Here is a 19,523-nt window from a genome sequence, read left to right on the forward strand (position 1 = left end):
CAGCTCCCAAAGAGGGCTCCACCCCTCTATTGGCCCCGCCCCTGACCGCCCTCCACGCAGGCGTCCTCGGCCCGCTCAAGCTCCTCCTTCCAGGGCGGCCCCACCTCGAGGCCCGGTCCAGCGCTCCGGGCACTCAGCTGCTCCGCCCGCAGGCAGTCCCCACTCCACTTCCGGGAAGGCCTCGGACAGGAGCGGAAGTATATCCGGGGCGGGGCAGTTGTGCGCGGAGTTTTTCCGCGGCGGACGGCGAGGCAAGGCTGATTGGCGCCCCGGGGGCGGAGTCTGGCGGCGAGAGTGGCCAGATCCTTCGGACAGCAGGCGGCAGGTGGGTCCTCGGAGGTATGACCGCGGGCGGTGTGAAGGCTGGGTCCCTCAGAGGGGTGAACGGTGGTAGAGGCGAGGGAGGCCGGGTCCTTCAGGGAGGGCGACCGCGGGCAGGGCGACCTCAGGAGGTACAACCGCGGGCGGCGGGGAGGCCGGGCCCTTCGGGGCGGGGGGACAACCGCGGAGGGCCAGACAACCGGGCCCCTCAGGGGGGTGAACAGTGGTGGAGGAGCAGGAGCCGTGGCGGCCCTTGGTCCAATTAGCGGTTACAAATGTTACTTTAGGTCACCCACTGGTTGTATCGCTGATCAGGACCCCACCTCATGATGGATGGAAAGTCCACAGAATTTTAGGGACCCCAGCCCACTGGGACACCTGCCCTCTGCAAGCAGGCTTCCTTGTCCCAAGAGTCCCTGAGCAGCGGGCAAGGGCTGGGCGGCAGGTGTCGGCACTGACTACCTGGTGACTCCACAGCTCTGTCTCTGAACTGGCTATAGGGCTTGTATTTGCTTTCAGTGGCCGAGTATTTTACAAAACGTCGCTGAAAAGGGAAGGAGAGGTGATTGAAAGATACGCAGAGTCACAGGCTCTTTGTAAATAAATGACCAGTGATGCTCCCACTGAGAGAGCCACTGCTCATTTGGGGGTAAGAGTCTCCCAGAATTTATTCACAGGAGCTTTCTGCCCCTTGGATTTCTTTTTTTTTTTTTTTAAACCTTTTTATAGAGGCTCAGTAGACTTGCAGTGAACTGCACACATTCAAAGCATACAGTTGGATAAATTGTGGCATGGGATTTGTATCTCATACCCCACTGCCTGCCTGCACTTTGTGATTTTGGATTTGCTTCTGTTACACTTGGCCCCTGTCAGCCACTTCTTCATCCCACTCTCCACCCAGCATAAAGTTCAGGGGCTCTTTTTAGCCCCTTTCACGGACTCAGCACTGACTGATGCCATGGATGGACAATGTCGGAACAGAGCACTGCCGCCTCCTGAAGCCCTGAGTGCCTGTGGGCATACTCCCCCACCCCAAGTTATGGTAGCCTGTAGGTGTCTGTGGTACTGATCATGAAGTGAAGCAAGGAGAAGTCTTTGCTGCCCCACCCCTGCCCACACCCTAGGGCACCCAGTTTCTCACCAGAGTCTGAATTTGGCGCCTGCCTCAAACAGCACCTGCCCTATTGCTCCTGTCCTCCAGCAGATGGGTTCCACCCCACCTTTTTTTTTCTTTGTAGGGCCACACTTGCGGCATATGGAGGTTCCCAGGCTAGGGGTCCAAATGGAGCTGCAGCTGTCGGCCTACACCACAGCCACAGCAACACAAAATCTGAGCTGCGTCTGTGACTTACACCACAGCTCACAGCAATGCTGGATCCTTGACCCACTGGGCAAGGCCAGGGATTGAACCTGCGTCTTCATGAATACTAGTTGAGTTCCTTAACCTCTGAGCCATGACGGGAACTCTGGGTTTTCCTCTTTTAAGACCCTCTGGAGCTGAGCTCTCCAGTGTTGCATGACTGGTGAGTTCCCGGAATGTGGCTGGTCCAAAATGAGATGTGCCATCCATGTAGAGTACACACCAGATTTCTGAGACCCAGTGTGTTAAGATGGCATGTATGTGTGTGCAAAATATTTCCTTAGCGTTTTCTCTATTTGTTAGATGTTGGAATGCTATTTTGGTGTCCTAGGTTTAAATAGTATATCTTATCAATGTTAAAAGTCACTTGTTTATTTTTTACTTTTCATTATGGCTACCCAGAAGTTAGAAATTACACATGAGGCATATATCATATTTTGGTGCCTTCCACAGTGCTTATTCTTTCTGCAAATATATGTCTAACTCCTGCTTTCATAGAATTCGTCATTATCTTCTTCCTATTTGTGGCTGTAGTTATTTCTTAAATGGGATGTACTGTGTGTGTATATATACATATATATATATTTAATAGACTTCTTTTTTTAGAGAAGTTTTAAGCTCACAGCATAATTGAGTGGAAGTTTCAGGGAATTCCCAGGTACTCCCTGCCCCCATATATGCACCTCCTTTCCCATTGTCAACGCCCCCCACCAGAGCGGAACCCACACTGAGACATCATTGTCAGCCAGCATCTGTAGTACACTGGGGTTTATTCTTAGTGGTATATGTTCTCTGGGTTTAAGCAAATGTATACTGACAGGAATCTATCATTTTAGCACACAGAGTAGTTTCATATCCCTAAAAATCACCTGTGCTCCACCTGTTCAATCCTCCTCACCTCTCCACCCTCACCACCCCTGGCGACCACAGATTCTTTTGCTGTCCCCATAGTTTTGCTCTGCCTTTCCCAGACCATCATAGAGTTGGAATCACAGCATCGCCTTCTCCAATGGACTTCTTTGACTTAGTGATGTGCGTTTAGGGTCCCTCACATATTTCCATGGCCTGAGAGTTTACTTTTTATTTGAACCTCCCTGTAGGAGTGTCTCTATCATCTTTTAAAATCTTGAGCATGGTGTTCACATACCAGGCACCACAGATGCTGTGATAAGCTGAGTTCTAAGTTGCCTCTCTCAGAAAAAGCAGAAGTGGTCATTTTGGTCCCTGTGGGGTTTCACGGAAATGCTGTTTCAGTTCCAGGACCCTTCAGATGATTTGTCTTCCTAACATGGTTAAGGCGGTCTTTTTTCACATGCCACGACCCTCCCAAGCCAGCCAGGTTCAGGAAAAAGCCACTAACCATCATTCCGGGAGCTGCTCTCTCATCTCCAGGGCTTCTTTTTTTTTTTTTTTGGTCTTTTTGCCTTTTCTAGGGCCGCTTCCCGCAGCATATGGAGGTTCCCAGGCTAGGGGTCGAATCGGAGCTGTAGTCACCGGCCTACGCCAGAGCCACAGCAATGTGGGATCCGAGATGCGTCTGCAACCTACACCACAGCTCATGGCAACGCCAGATCCTTAACCCACTGAGCAAGGGCAGGGATCGAACCCGCAACCTCATGGTTCCTAGTCAGATTCGTTAACCACTGCGCCATGATGGAAACTCTTCCAGGGCTTCTTAAAATGGAGACTTAACAAAAATTCCCCAGACAGCAAGCTTGGAACTTGGGTTTTTACTCTGGGAAATTTTGGACATGCCCCAGCTGGTGAGCTCTGTTCCTGACTTCCTAGAATTTCGAGGTTCAGATTGCTTAAGCCAAAAAGGCAAATCTGACTTCAGAAACTGGATTCTGGGAAGGAGATGGTCATTCCTGTAGCTCCTAAGTCCCAGATAAGACATGTGGGGCTGGGTCCTTCTCCATGGAGGTGTCCTGGGCATGGGACATCCTGGAGCAGCCTCCTGGCCCCACCTACTCAGTGCCAGGAGCTCCCTAGTCATGACAGCCATGAGCATCCGGGGCAGAGTCACCATCCCTGGAGAGAGTGCGCCACTTGATGGATGGCCCTCCTCAGAGACTGGAGGTGGTCACAGGCGAGTTTCGATCCCGAGGACCTTGGTGTGGAAAGGAGGCTTGGGTAGCCAGCAGAGGGGAGTTGGTGTTTGGACAAGAGTTTGTGGGTGCTGTTTCCTGTGTGTTACCCTTTCTGACATGCAGGTCTGGGATCAGTTAAACATGCCATGGCAGCTCTTGCGTCCCTGGTCTGAGGTCCTCAGAAGGAAGAGGTGTGGCTTCTAAGCGGACACACCATCCACAACTGTCCTTTCTGTCCCCCCACCCCCACCCCTCATTATACCATTTTGTTGAACATTCAGTCTGTCTGCCCCTGTGAGGAGCTAAGACAGGAACGAGGTTTGGAGAAGAGTTGTGTGTTCAGCTGTATACACACAGAACCCCTTCTTTTTTTTATTTTTGGCCACACCCATGTCATGTGGAAGTTCCCGGGCCAGGGATTGAACCTGCGCCACAGCAGCAATCTGAGCCACTGTAATGACAACACCTGATCCTTAACCCACTGAGCCACCAGGTAGCTCCCCAGCACCCTCTCTTCATCTTGGTGGAGTGAAGGCTGTAGATATGGGGAGAGCCAGCTTGAGATCGCCAGCCACCTCTTATCTGCTGTGGGTTCAGGACTCTCAGAGGCCCTGAGAGGGTCCTTCCTGCCTCTCCCAGCTTCTGGTGTGCCTGGCAATCCTGGTCTGCCCTTGGGTCACAGACGGATCCCTGTCTCTCCGCCTCCATCACATGGCTGTCTCCTTTCGTCTGTGTCCAGGTCTCCCTCTTCTTAGAAGGATGGCAGTCAATGGCTGAGGGCCCAGCCTCTTCCAGCGTGACCTCATCCTAATTATATCAGCAAGGACCCCATTTCCCAGCACGGTCCATTCACAGGTGTCAGGGGTGAAGACTTGAACATGTCTTTTTAGGGAATGTGAAGTGGCCCTTTTATAAAAGGGGGATAGGAAATAACTGCTTCTGGGCACAGGGTTTCTTTGTGCAGTGCTGAGGTTGTTCTGGACTTAGTGGTGACGGCTGCATGCTCTATGAGTTTACTGAAAACCATTGAATTGTATACTTTAAAAGGGTGGACTTTGGAGTTCCCGCTGTGTCAAGCGGGTTAATGATCCAGCTTGTCTTTCTGGAAGTGCTGGTTCAATCCCCAGCCCAGCGCATCGTAGTGGGTTAGGGAGCCAACATGGTTGCAGCTGTGTCGCAGGTCACAGCTCTGGCTTGAATTTAGTTCCTGGCCCGAGAACTCCCATATGCCATGGGTGTGGCAAAAAAAAAAGGAAAAAAGTATGTTATTATATCTGAATTGACTTTTATTTAAAAAAAAAAAAAAAACCACAGGAGTTCTTATCATGGCACAGTGGAAATGAATCTGACCAGGAACCATGAGGTTGTGGGTTCGATCCCTGGCCTCACTCAGTGGTTTAAGGATCCAGTGTTGCCGTAGGTCGCAGATGTGGCTCAGATCCCACGTTGCTGCGGCTGTGGTGGAGGCCGGCGGCTACAGCTCGGAGTAGTTCCCTAGCCTGAGAATCTCCATATGCCGTGAGTGCGGCCCTAAAAAGACAAAAATAACCCAAAACATGTAGATGGTGGAAGATAGCTCGGGGCGCAAAGAGCTTTGACAGGACAGATCCAGGGCTCCGAGCTTCCCACAGCCAGACACTCTGGCTGCCAGGCCAGGGGCCAGGGTTCACTCGGCCATCCAGAGCATGCGGGACTGACGTCTGGGGTTGGGGCCCATCCCTGCAGCAGCAATGGCAATGTCAGTGGCCCAGGCAGGATGTGGAGGCACCGGAAGGAAGTGGCAACTGGGCTGAGGTGCAGCAGCTCACTCAAGGCGGTTGCTCACAGGAACTGTGTTTTGTTATGTTTTCAGCAAAATGCATGGGCGGGGTGGGGGGTGGCAGTGAGTGCGTGCTGAGGCAGGGGAATTTTGTCATCTTAACTTTTGTCACTCTAGGAGTTTCTCAGTACCACATGCGTCTCTCTGCAGGAAGAAGCAGGGGAGCCCTTAGTGCTGAATTCCGAGAAGCCTGTCCTGGTTTTCCCCACGCGGTCCTTGGAGGTGTTCTAAGAAGGGCAGAGAAAAAGGTACCTGGGACGGCAGTGGGGGTGTGTGTGCGCACGCGAGGGTATCCCAGGGGCCCTGGCCTCCTGCAGCGCTTCTCAAGGAAGAGGCACCTTCCGGTAGCCGTGGGAGTCTGTGTTTCTGCTAGAAAGCTGTTTGCTTTTGGCGGGAACTCTGTCCATCCAGGAAGTTTTTCAGAAAATCATTGCTCCTACTTAAAAAAAAAAAAAAATTCTCCCACTTTCTGAGGAGACAGAAAGGCAGGCAGGAACCTTACACGCCCCTTCCACAGTCCCACCCTATCTTCCAGAACTGTCCAGGCCTGGGTCTGGTCCATGACAGGAAGGGCTGGAGACAGACACGGGGTCAGCCGGGCCAGTGGGCCTCGTGTCCTCTCCCTGAGGCCCTCCCCACCACTCCACTCCTGTCTGGCAGGTCTCAGGTCCCCAGGTGACATCGTCAGCTATTAGAGTCCCACCCCTGGGGAAGACTCAAATAAGTAGAAGGCAGTGTTTTCTTGGTGTTGTGATTCCCCTGAGGTTAGGAGGCTGGCTGCAGGGTGGACAAGGAACTTGGATGGGCGGGATACGCAGAAGCAGCTTTGGGGGCTCCATGGCCGGCCCTGCCCCACGTTGGCTGGACAGGAGTGTGACACCCACTTCGTCATCTCCTTGCCAGAGTACGGTTGTGCCGCCAGGTGGTGGGCGCGGGAGAGGTTGGCTGGCTTCTCTAGCTGGTCCCCACAGGGTAACTGTCCCCTGACCTGCACCTGGAGAGGCCTGAGAGCCACTATGTCTGCAGATTCATCACATGGGCAGGTCATGACCCCTTGGGCATTTGGCAGCCATGGGCGGGGCCACAGGGTTCCCACCTGGCTTGAGAAGCACACATGCCCTGGTACAAGGGTCCTGGCTGCCTAGCCCAGGGGACGCGGCTGGTCCCTTCTGAGAGAGGGGTGGGGCAGGTGGTCTCTTTTAACCAGTGTCTCCTGGGGGTTCCGAGGCTGAGCTCATCTGGTCTTCCACGTCAGGGCCTTGGTGGCTGCATCCTGTACTCTGCTGCTTTCCCTTCTCAGAGGTACCAGCTTCCTGCCCCCCAGGACTTGGGCACCCAGAGCCATGTCTGCGCCCCCCTAAAACCAGGGAGGGTCTGAACTGGAAGCACCTGTACTGGCTCTGTAGGCATCTGGTTCTGGCTTTGGGGTCAGACTCATGGAAGCCCAAAGAACAGAGAGGTGGGGCTGTGGAGGCTGGTGACACAGCAGAAATAACCAAGGCTTTGCCCCCATAGTCTGGGTATAAACTCTTGCTATTCCTGTGGCCACATGCGAGGCTGAACAGTGACTTACTAATCACTAGCTAGTTAGTAGTGAGTCATGCATGATCTTATAACCCAATGGTTCTTCCCTGGGGAAGTCCTGCCCCTAGGGGATGCTGGAAAATATCTGGGGATATCTGTGCTTGTCGTCACCACTGGGGGTGCCAGTGGCATCAAGGGGGTGGGGCTTGGGGCTGCTGCTCCACACTCGACAGCACCCCAGACAACCCCCATGTCAGCAGTGCTGGGTCTGGGCCTCAGTCTTCCCATCTGTGAAGTGGGGGTTCCATTTTTCTTCAAGGGTTACTAAGTGCCCTGCTGGGCATTAACTACCGTGGCAGGAAGTGATGACGGGGCTGGGGCTCCAGGGCCGGCTTTGAGGAAGGAAGAGGAGGCACTCCTGGTCTGTGGACAGAGCACAGATTGCCTCAAGCTGCATCACCAAGCAGTCCTTACGCGGCCAAGCCTTCACTGTGATGTCAATGACTGCACATTTCCTTCGGTGCAGTTTTTGGTGCTGATGTTACCATTTATAGTGATCAGGTTTACAGGCAGTGCTGGCCTCAGTTTGAACTGAGAGAGAAATGTCTTTAGTTCTTTGAGTGCCTGGGGCAGAAGCCCAGCCTTGACTGGCTCTCGTCCCCTGCACCCCACGTTACAAAGTAACTGCTTTGGGGTTTCCACTGTGGCTCAATGGGTTAAGGACCTGACAGTGTCCATAAGGGTGCAGGTTCGATCCCTGGCTTCTCTAAGTGGGTTAAGGATCCAGTGTTGCCACAGGCTGTGGCATAGGTCACAGATGTGTCTCAGATCCCATATAGCTGTGGCTGTGGTGTAGGCTGGCAGCTGCAGCTCCAATTGGACCCTGAGCCTGGGAATCTCCATATGCCACAGGTGTGGCCCTAAAAAGAAAACAAACAAACAAAAAAACCCTGACTGGGTCACTTTGCTGTACAGTGGAAATTGACAGAATGTGTAAATCAACAATAATGGAAAAATTAAAATCTTAAAAAATAAACAAAAAACACTGTCGTAATTGGATGTCATACACATACTGTACTCTTCCCTCTACTTAACGTGTATATTCCGTTGTTTTCAGTACATTCGCTATTTGCAACCATCACTTCTATCCATTCCAGAACATTCTATCTCCAGGAAAGAAATCCCATTCCCATGAGCAGTCACCCCACCCTCTCCCCAGCCCCTGGTAACCAGGAATCCATTTCTCATCCATGGAATCCCACACCATGTGTCCTGCGTCTTCTTCTCTCACTGAGCATCACGGTCTCAGGGTCCATCCACATGGTAGTGAGTGTCAGTGCTTCTCTCCTTTTCATGGCTGAGTGATGCTCCCATGTGTAGTTCAGTTCATCTGTTACTGGGCATTTGGGTGACTCCACCTCTTGGATGCTGTGAACCATGCTGCCAGGCATGCACACTTATAGATGTTTGTGTGGATGTGTGTTGTCACTTCTTTTGGGTGGGCACCCAGGAGTGCATTGCTGTGTGAGATGGTAATGCTGTGTTTTTGTAACCGCCAGACAGTCTTCCACAGTGGCTGGCCCATTTGACATTCCTACTGGCAGTGCTGGAGGAGGGTTCCAACTGCTCCCCATCATCTGCAGCCCTAGTGATTGTCCTTTTTGATCAGAGCCATCCTCTGGGGGCAGGGGTGGGTCCCTCTCCTCCTCACTGGGGCTCTTCCCGTCCCTCTGGCTCTGACCCCAGATGCCCAGCTTACAGCAACCCACAGTGTCCAGTGGGGAGGACGGAAGGTCCAGGCCCAGATGTAACTAGGGCTCGAGCGACCCAGTGATATCAACTGTAGGTTATTCTGCCCGGCACTCTAGGATTATCTGTGTAGCCTCTCTCTGGGTTTCCCGGGGGTGCTGTAACAAGTCCCTATAGACTTTGTAGCTGAAAACTACACACATTGACTGTCTCATGGTTCTAGAGGTCGGGGTCTGACTTGGGCCTCACAGGGTTAAACCCAGGTCTGGGCAGGGCTGGTCCTTCCAGAGGCTCCGGGGGAGAATCCATTTCTCCTTTTCCAGCTTCTAGAGGCACCGTATCCCTGGCTCGCAGCCCCTTCCTCCATCCTCACAGCTAACAGCGCAGCATCTCCCATCTCTGCCTCTGACCCTTCCGCCTCCCTCTTATGAGGCCCTGTGATGACACTGGGCCCCCGGGGAATCCAGGACCATCCCCATCTCAGGGCCTTCATTTAACCCCGCCTGCAAAGTCCCCTCTGCCACATGACGTCCACAGGCCCCAGTACCAGGACAGGGCATCTCTGGAGCCGCCATTCTGCCAACCACGCTCTCCCTGCTCACCAGGACAGGAAGGGCTCTTCCCTGCTCTCACATCAGAGGCTTCTGAGCCCTTTGTGAGCAGGCCCTATGTGCACGCTAAGGATGCAGAAGGAGGATGGAGTTAGGGTCACCCTCTCCCTGAGGGGAGAAACATTGCCCCCCAACACACACACATTCCATCTCTCGGCTGGATGGAGCTCCATCTCCCTTTAGGCCAGGCAGCCTTTTCTTGAATTCTTAGATCAGAGTCTGCATCACTCGCCAGGCTCCCTGCCCCGGGGCAGGACCACTGGAACACTGGCATAAGCGCTTTACCATCTGTCCAGCCTCTGGAATTAACCCCAAGGCTTATGGAAGGTGGCCCCAAAGGTTCCAGTTCTACAGCCTGGACACTTTGCTTTCCAGACCCACCAGGGTGGAAGGGCTGTGAGCCTGGAGGCTCCAGGATATGGTGGTGGTGGTGACTCTACTCTTACGAAACATCTACTGAGGTCCTTCCCTCTCCTGGTCACTCCCACCTGATCCTGCGGACAAGGGTGTGCTGGGGACACCAGACTTGCCGGCCTGGGCCCTGCCCTCCAGGAACTGCTTCTCTGTCACTGAGGTCAGCCTGGTGGCACTGACATCCATTCTCTGCATGGCCGCCTTGGGTCTGGGGGGGTAAGGGGACCCCTGAGAAGGACACACGAGGCCCATTTCAGACATGGGATATCCAGAACTTTCTGGTAACAAAGGTGAGTGGTTCAAAGCCTCTTGGTGTGTGGCAGCTTGCTACACAGCATGCTGGTCTGGAGGTGCTGCCGGACAAGGCTGCTGGTCCCAGGGCAAAGGAAGGGGGGTGTATGATAACATTACTCACAAGTGATTATGTATCGTACAGGCGGTGCGTGTGGCACAGCCAGGTGAGTTCCAGAGACACAGACCCAACCCCACCCTTGCTCCCAGAAACACAGACCCAACCCCACACCAGCCAGGCCCACACAGACAGAGAGCTGTAACCACAGCAGTGATGGCGGTGGGGCTGGCACATGATGTCCCAAGTATGAGCCTCTCCCGCCCTCTGAGGGGTTTGTCACTCTCCCCATGCAACAGGTGACGGTGCAGAAAGAAGGCTCAGGAGGAGCTGGAGGGACACTGGGTGTCCGTCATCCTATAGCCCCTTCCCGGGTATCTGTCTGGTGTTACAAGGACCCCCGTCATCAGATGAGGGCCACCAGGGTGATCTAGGAAGAGCGCTTGCTAGGACCCTCAACTCAATCATATCTGCAGACTTTTTCCAAATAAGGGCCTAGCCCAGGAACAAGTGCCCACACTTCCCCTTTGTGTGTTCCAGGTCTGGGGGAAACCCGGGGCCCAGTGACCGCCCTGTCTCGAGTATCCTGCCCGCCCTGCCCTGTGGAGGCCCCGCCAAGATGTCCAACCCCTTCCTGCTGAAACAGGTCTTCAACAAGGACAAGACCTTCCGGCCCAAGCGCAAGTTTGAGCCGGGCACCCAGCGCTTTGAGCTGCACAAGAAGGCGCAGGCATCGCTGAACGCAGGGCTAGACCTGAAGCTGGCCGTGCAGCTGCCTGCTGGCGAGGAGCTCAACGACTGGGTGGCCGTGCACGTGGTAGACTTCTTCAACCGCATCAACCTCATCTACGGCACCATCAGTGACGGCTGCACCGAGCGCTCCTGCCCCATCATGTCAGGCGGCCCCAAGTACGAGTACCGCTGGCAGGATGAGAACAAGTTCCGGCGGCCCACGGCGCTCTCAGCCCCCCGCTACATGGACCTGCTCATGGACTGGGTTGAAGTACAGATCAACAATGAGGACGTCTTCCCCACCAACGTCGGTGAGTCTCTGCTGCTCTCGTGTTCTTGTTTTTTTTGTTTTTTGTTTTTTGTGGGTTTTTTTTTTGCTTTTTGCTTTTTGGTACCGCACCTGCGGCATATGGAGGTTCCCAGGCTAGGGGTCCAATTGGAGCTACAGCTGCCAACCTACACTGCAGCCACAGCAACACCAGATCCGAGCCACGTCTGTGACCTACACCACCACAGCTCACAGCAACGCTGGATCCATAACCCACTGAGTGAGGCCAGGGATCGAATTCGCAACCTCATGGTTCCTAGTCAGATTCGTTTCCACTGTGCCACGATGGGAACGCCTCTCGTGTTCTTTTAGTAACAGTTTTACTGCATGGAGTCCTCATGCCCTCAGTACCACCTCCCAAAGCTCACGGTTCAGGGGCCTTGAAGTACATGCACAGCGGTGTGCAGCCCTCAGCTTTGATCCCACCACCCCCGGCCCATCCCTATCAGTCTTCTTCTCCCCTTGGTCTGGTTCGACCCCCCAAGCTAGACAGGTCGACTGAAACGCTGTTCTTTGCTTGTCTGTGGTTCTGCTCAGAACCAGAGCTTGCCACACCTCTCGGGGTTAGATTTGTGGCTAAGCCAAGGAAAGACCTGTCCAAATTTCACCTTCGTATGCCGGCACCACACATGCCTGTGCATCCATTTAGGCGCCAAAGCCACCTGCCCACACTCTCCAGGTTAGACCCAGGGTCCACAGACTCTACCAGAAAGGGCTGGATAGTAACTCTTCCTGGTTTTGTGGTATATATGGTCTATCTAGGCTCCTTGGACCTGCCATGTAGCCTGAAAGCTATCATGGACGATACGTAAACAGATACACGTGCATAAAGAGTGGGCCTGTATTCTAATAAAACTATTTACAGAACCAGGCGGTGCACCACATTTGCAACCCCCATGCAAGAGCATCGTTGCAAGCATAGGCAATGTAGTCCTGAAAGATGGCATTTCTAGGCCCTTCTCCTGCAGGGCTGCCTCTCCTTCTCCACCCAGGATGACCTCGGTGACTCCCAGCAACACTCCTCAGGAGGGGGGCAGAGCAGGCCGGGACCCATGTAGCTGGTGCCAGGCCATGCTCCCCTCTTTCCTCCTTCTCACTTGGTAACACATCCACCGCACGCTTTCTAGGCCACCTCCCACCTAGGTCTTTGCGGAGGACATGTGCACCTTAGATGCCCCATGGACGTGGTCATCTCACGAGCGTTCCTTCTATTCAGCCTTTTTCTCCCCTCAGGGAGAACACCCAGAAGCCAAATGAACAGTCCCCAGAATTCGGCCCCCAGCTGTTGAGGCCTGTCCATGTGTAACAGACGTTCATAAACACGTCGGGCCAGCAGAATATGGGTCCCATCAGTTCCGTGGGCCCCCAGACATGCAGGAGGGGAGCTGGGGAGGCACAGGTCGTCGGGGGGGGGGTCTCTTTCCCATCTGCCTTCCTTCTCCACATGCCTGGGGCCTTTCCCACTGTGAGCAGCCTCAGGGCTGGTCTTCTACCCCCAACTCGGTCTGGCTGCTCTCGGTCTGGCTGCGCCATGAACCTCCCTGCACACGTGTCTCTCCGGGGTTACTTGCGTGTCCTCAGGGCCTTTCCTTGCCCTGAGGGAAGCACAGCACCATTTGGCCATTTGGTGCTGCTGTTGATTCCATCCTCAGGAACTGTGGACCTGGCACACCTTGGTTTCCCACGCTTGGTGGCACCTCTCTACTCCTTCCCCTGCGTGTTAGCTTGGGAGCCCCCTCTTGAAGGACAGGGGCTGGTCCCCTTTGTTGCCCCTCTCCCCAGCACTGGTTGGATGGAATGACCACTAGGATTCTGTCCTGGAGGAGGAAGAGGACATGAGGTCAGGGAGGGGGAGGAGCACATAGGGGCGCTTAGCTCCCTGAACGAGCCTGTTGGGGGAGGATGGCTGGTCAGCGATTCTCAGAGCACATGTGTTTTACCACAATTTAAAAATGCTGGAGGGGTAGTTCCCATATTCGTGGCTCAGTGGAAATGAACCTGACTAGTATCCATGAGGACGCAGGTTTGATCTTTGGCCTCACTCAGTGGGTTAAGGATCCAATATTGCCATGAGCTGTGGTATAGATCACAGACATGGCTTGGATTTGGCATTGCTGTGGCTGCAGCTCCCATTCAGCCCCTAGCCTGGGAACCTCCATATGCCATGGATGCGGCCCTGAAAAAAAATACTGTTGTGGAGTTCCCATCGTGGCGCAGTGGTTAACGAATCCGACTAGGAACCATGAGGTTGCGGGTTTGGTCCCTGCCCTTGCTCAGTGGGTTAACGATCCGGCGTTGCCGTGAGCTGTGGTGTAGGTTGCAGACGTGGCTCGGATCCCGCATTGCTGTGGCCCTGCCCTTGCTCAGTGGGTTAACGATCTGGCGTTGCCGTGAGCTGTGGTGTAGGTTGCAGATGCGGCTCGGATCCCGCATTGCTGTGGCTCTGGCGTAGGCTGGTGGCTACAGCTCCGATTCGACCCCTAGCCTGGGAACCTCCATATGCCGTGGGAACGGCCCAAAGAAATAGCAAAAAGACAAAAAAAAAAATACTGTTGTGGCTCAGCAGTAACAAACCCAACTAGGATCCCTGAGGACACGGGTTTGATCCCTGGCCCCATTCAGTGAGTTAAAAGATCCAGCATTGCTGTGAGCTATGGTATAGGTCACAGACTCGGCTCAGATCCCAAATTGCTGTGTGTAGTGTGGGCTGCTAGCTACAGCTCCGATTTGACCCCAAGCCTGGTAACTTCCATATGCCATGGGTGCAGCCCTAAAAAGACAAAAGATAAAAAAATAAAAACAAAGGAGTTTCTGTCATGGTGAAATGGAATCAAATCCGACTAGGAACCATGAATTTGTGGGTTTGATCCCTGGCCTCTCTCAGTGGGTTAAGGATCCGGCATTGCCATGAGCTGTGGTGTAGGTCACAGACACGGCTCGGATCTGGCATTGCTATGGCTGTGGCTGTGGCTGTGGCCAGCAGCTGTAGCTCCGATTAGACCCCTAGCCTGGGAACTTCCATATGCTGCAGGTGCAGCCCCAAAAAGCAAAAAAAAAAAATAATAATAATAAAAATACTGGAGTTTCCCGGTGGCCTAGTGGTTAAGGACTTGGCCTTGTCACTATTGTGGTTGGGTTGCTGCTGTGGCACGGGTTCAGTCCCTGATCTGGGAACATTTGCATGCTGTGGGCGCAGACAAAAAAAATTTTTTTTAAATAAAAATAGAGGAGTTACCGTTGTGAATCAGTGGTAACGAACCTAACTAGTATCCATGAGGAAGCAGGTTGGATCCCTGCCCTCACTTGGTGGGTCAAGTATCCAGCATTGCCATGAGCTGTAGTGTAGGTTGCAGACACGGCTCGGATCTGGCATTGCTGTGGCTGTGGCTTAGCCGGGCAGCTACAGCTCTGATTCCACACCTGGCTTGGGAGCTTCCATATGCCTCTGGTGCGGACCTAAAAAGGGGGGGAAATAGCAATAAAAATAGAAATAAAGAAGTCCCTGTGTGGAGCAGCAGAAGGGAATCCAACTAGGAACCATGAGGTTACGGGTTCGATCCCTGGCCTCACTCAGTTGGTTAAGGATCTGGCATAGCTGTGAGCTGTGGTGTAGGTCGCAGATGCGGCTTAGATGCTGCGTTGCTGTGGCTGTGGTGTAGGCCTGCAGCTGTAGCTCCGATTTGACCCCTAGCCTAGGAACTTCCATATGCTGCAGGTGTGGCCCTACAAAGCAAAAACAAAAAACAAACCAAAAAAAATAGAAATAAAATGTATTAAATTCAGTAATAGAAGAAGGAGCGATAAAGTGTGTGTGCAATTAAGGCATGTAAAGTAGTATCATGAAATATGCTTAGGATGGAGAAAGAGAAATATATTAAGTGCAAAAGGTGAAAGGCCAAAACGTGGTTTTCTGATTTGTCTTGTGCTCTTTCGAAAAAGAGAACTAGAAACCATCAAGGAAGCCGGTGCACCTCCCCTCCGCCAGGAGGGCAGGGAGCGCTGGCTCTGGGGTGTGAGAAGGCGCAGCGAGGGCAGAGGCAACAGGCGGGAGTGGTGGGGGGCATGCCTGCCACATGGGCAGAGGGAGAGGCCAGGGTGGGTCTGGGAGGAAGGGGCTCGCCCATGACCCAGCCACGCTGCGCCCTGTCGCCCGTGTAGGCACGCCGTTCCCCAAGAACTTCCTGCAGGTGGTGAAGAAGATCCTGTCACGGCTCTTCCGCGTGTTCGTGCACGTCTACATCCACCACTTCGACCGCATTGCGCAGCTGGGCTCCGAGGCGCACGTCAACACCTGCTACAAGCACTTCTACTACTTCGTCACGGAATTCGGCCTCATTGACACCAAGGAGCTGGAGCCGCTGGTGAGTGGCCAGGAGCCAGCAGGCCTTGGTGGGGGCTGCGGGTGCGAGGGCTGCGCCCGTGGAGAGCGAGGAAGACTGCTTGTTGGTTTTCATTGAGGTTAAGTTTACACATCGTAAAATTGGCCCTTGTGAAGTGAACACCTCAGTATTTAGTACATGCACAGAGTTGTGCAGTCACCACCTCTCTCCAGTTCTAGAACCTTCCAGCACCCCTGAAGAAGCCCTATCCCCATCAGCATCATCTCCATTCCCCTCCGAAGTCCCTGCAACCATTCACTCTCTCCCTCCAAGGATTGGGCACATGGGTCAGTAATGACCCCACCCTGGAGTTGGGACTCTTTGGGTGGCCAGATCCAGGTCACCCCATTGGGCACAGCATTAACCAAATGTCTTTGAGCAGGACCTGTGAGGTCAAAGGCCACAGGTGGCTGCTCTCCCAGTGCCCATCAGCTGCTGCCACTCTTCCAGGGTGAACATCCCCCAGGGTCATTACAGAGTGGGATGCACCTCCATTCCCCTCTCTGGGTTTCTCCCTAAGCTCGGAAATGCTGGGATGATCCAGGGCTAGGCAGGACCTGGGTGTATGGCTCTACCCCTGGGGAGACTAGGTCATCACTTTCGGTCCCCCTTCACAGTTTCCTCCTGGGTCCCCATGTGAGCCTGCTTTTTGGTTTTTGTTTTAATTGAAGTATAGTTGATTTTTAGTCTTGTATTAGTTTCAGGCATGCAAAAAAGTGATTCAGTTATACACGCATATATGTCTCTTCTTTTTCATAATCTTTTTCCCTTATAGATTATTACAAAATATTGATATAGTTCCCTGTGCTATACAGATCCTTGTTGTTTATTTTATACATAGTAGTGTGTTTCTGTTAATCCTCCACTCCCTTTTTTTTTTTTGTCTTTTTTAGGGCCACACCCTTGGCATATGGAAGTTCCTAGGCTAGGAGTTGAATCGGAGCCGTAGCTGCCAGCCTACACCATAGCCACAGCAGCACAGGATCCAAGCTGCATCTGCGACCTACACTACAGCTCACAGCAAGGCCAGATCATTAACCCACTGAGCAGGGCCAGGGATCAAACCTGAGTCCTAATACATACTAGTTGGGTGTGTTAACCACTGAGCCACAATGGGAACTCCTAATCCTACACTCCTAATTTATCCCTCCATCCCCTTTCCCCCTTAATAATCATAAGTTTGCTTTCTATGTCTGCGGGTCTGTTTTATAAATACATTCTTTTGTTTCATTTTTTTATTTTTTATTTTTTATTTTATTTTTGTCTTTTTTAGGGCCACAGCCACAGCACATGGAAGTTCCCAGGCTAGGGGTCAAATCGGAGGTGCACCTGCTGGCTTGTGCCACAGCAACACTGGAACTTAGACACATCTAAGACCTACACCACAGCTCACAGCCACACTAGATCCCCTGCCCACTGAGAGAGGCCAGGAATCAAACCCTCATCCTCATGGATACTAGTCAGATTCATTTCCACTGCACCACAACAGGAACTCCCAGTTTCATTTTTTTTAGATTCCGCATATAAGTGGTATCATATGGCATTTATCTTTCTCTTTCTAACTTACTTCAGTTAGTATGATAATCTTTAGTTGCATCCATATTGCTTCAAATGGCATTATTTCATTATTTTTTATGGCTGAGTAATATTCCATTACACACACACACACACACACACACACACACACACACACACACACACTCACCCCACATCTTTATCCATTCATCTGTCGATGGACATTTAAGTTGCTTCCATGTCTTGGCTGTTGTGAATAGTGCTGCTGTGAACACTGGGGTGCATGTACCTTTTTGAATTAGACTTTTCTACCACTCCAGGAGTGGGATTGTAGGATCACGTGGTAACTCTGTTTTTAGTTTTTTAAGGAACTGCCAGACTGTTCTCCATAGTGACTGCACCAGGTTACATTCCATGTGGGGCTGTTTTTCCTGGATTCGTCTGTTACTTTGGGTCCTTGCAAAAGTCTATTCTTTTCCAACTTCGAAAAATCTCTAAAAAATGTCTTCACATAACTGTCACATTCCCTTGCAGGCTCTGCCTGTCAGCAAAGGTTTTTGCAGAGTTAAAGTCATGGTACACATGCTTTGTGGGGCAGTGGGGTGTTTTAGAGCCAGGGGCAGGGTGACACCATGGTTGAGGTGGATGCTGCTCTACCACAGTTCATTTTATGTGAATCTCACCAACTACTAGAGACCATGGTGTACAGTTTTGTGATGGGTTCACTGTTTTTGAGCTTAGTGTCATATGCCATGGCCATTTCTCCCACAACGATGCTCAGAGTTCGTTCTAAAGACAGACTGGTCTTTAACAGGAAGGGTCTGTGTTGCTGTCTGTTTGTATTTTGTAAGGTTTGCCCCTTGAGCCTGTGCCCCCGCGATTTCCCTTGCATGCAATTTCCTGATGTCCGTACCTGATATTCTGCTTCTTCCTAACAGAAAGAAATGACCGCACGGATGTGCCACTGAGAGGCCCTCAGCCCCATGTCACTGAGGCCACTACTGGAGAGCCATGTCTCCGGAACAGGGACCAGTGTCTCCTAGCCCAGAGCTCTATGCCACAGGGTGGCTTCCTCTGTTTGATCGAGAGGTACAGCAACTGTGGGCCTGCACAGACCCCAGTCTCCTGGCCCTGCTGGGGAGATTGAACTTGAATTCCATGGTTCTGTGTGCTGTGAGCAGCCAGGAAAACCCACTTTGTTTGTAAACCACTTGCATTTTCCAGGACACGACCCCACCCAGCCCTGTCTCCTTTGGGCTGGGCCTGGGGGATGCTTGGCCTAGGGGGTTGCTCAACCTAAGCCGGTGCTCAGCCTGTGGGGTGCTGGGCCCAATGAGGCCAAGGCTGGAATCTGATCCTGCAGTGAGCACCCTACCCACTTGCATCCTCCCCAGACCACTTCTGTCCCTAGTTCTTCCGGGATTCGTCCCAAGCCCACACCCACATCCCAGGTTTCCTGTGGCCCCTTTGCATTGCATAAAAGATTGAGTTCTTACACTTTCATTTACCACTGCCATGAGATGTTATGGGAAGAAAGTTTCTTACATACAGATAAGTGAGCTCCCCACCCCCTGCCCCCAAGAGAAACATCCCCTGTCAAGAATAACAGGCTGCTGCTCTCTGGGTTTGGGGCCTTTGAATTTCCCTGAATGTTTGGAGTCGCCTCTCTTCAGACGCCTGCCAGCATCCCATCAAAACCCTGTGCGTGTGACCCTCTGTGGCTCCGGAACCAAACCTCCCCATTGCATCTGGGGACGTGGGGCTGCATCTGGTATCCGAGCACTTGCAGGGGAGAAGGGCGCCAACGCCAATACCGCACAAGTGCAATTACCACGACCTGGCCTTGGTCCTTCCAGAAGCCACCAGGTCCGACTCCTCAGGAGACAGCCTGAATGTAGCTCCTTTTCAGTGCAGAACTGCGACCAAATGCCATAACCCCTGTGCCCCCCAGGTCACTGGCCAGGTCGGAAAGGCGGCGGGGCTGTGGGCAGGGGTCCCATGTACCCACCCCCACGCCCGTGGATGTTCCCCCATGAACATCAGAATAAATCATGCCGTCTCCTCCCCTGCGGCTGCTGGGTGTCATTTCTGTTTTCCTGGCAGGGGGGCCCGGCTTAGGGGCACGTCACCATCTTTGTCACCAGGAGTCCTCGCAAGGGTTTGTGACCCGTCAAAGTGCCCCAGATAGGGGAGCAGACGCGGACAGGATATTGGTGCGATTAGACCTCACGGGTGCAGGGCAGGCACGGAGCACAAGTGTCTGGAAGGCAGGTTGAGAAGGTGCCCACTTCCCTCTCATTTCTGCTTTGTCTGCAATGCTTTCAGCACTTAC

General features: G+C 52.9%; 1 protein-coding gene across 1 annotated transcript; it reads left to right on the forward strand.

Annotated features, from left to right (window-relative positions):
* The first annotated feature begins 79 nt into the window (after nt 1-79).
* Nucleotides 80-19,256, forward strand: MOB3A (MOB kinase activator 3A). The gene is made up of 5 exons (XM_047777652.1): nt 80-325; nt 5,741-5,838; nt 10,778-11,280; nt 15,456-15,658; nt 18,130-19,256. The coding sequence occupies exons 3-5, from the start codon at nt 10,857-10,859 to the stop codon at nt 18,157-18,159; spliced, it is 657 nt and encodes a 218-aa protein (XP_047633608.1). The 5' UTR covers nt 80-325; nt 5,741-5,838; nt 10,778-10,856; the 3' UTR covers nt 18,160-19,256.
* Nucleotides 19,257-19,523: the final 267 nt, after the last annotated feature.

Source organism: Phacochoerus africanus, chromosome 4 (assembly GCF_016906955.1).
Source record: "Phacochoerus africanus isolate WHEZ1 chromosome 4, ROS_Pafr_v1, whole genome shotgun sequence".
Classification (NCBI taxonomy): Eukaryota; Metazoa; Chordata; class Mammalia; order Artiodactyla; family Suidae; genus Phacochoerus; species Phacochoerus africanus.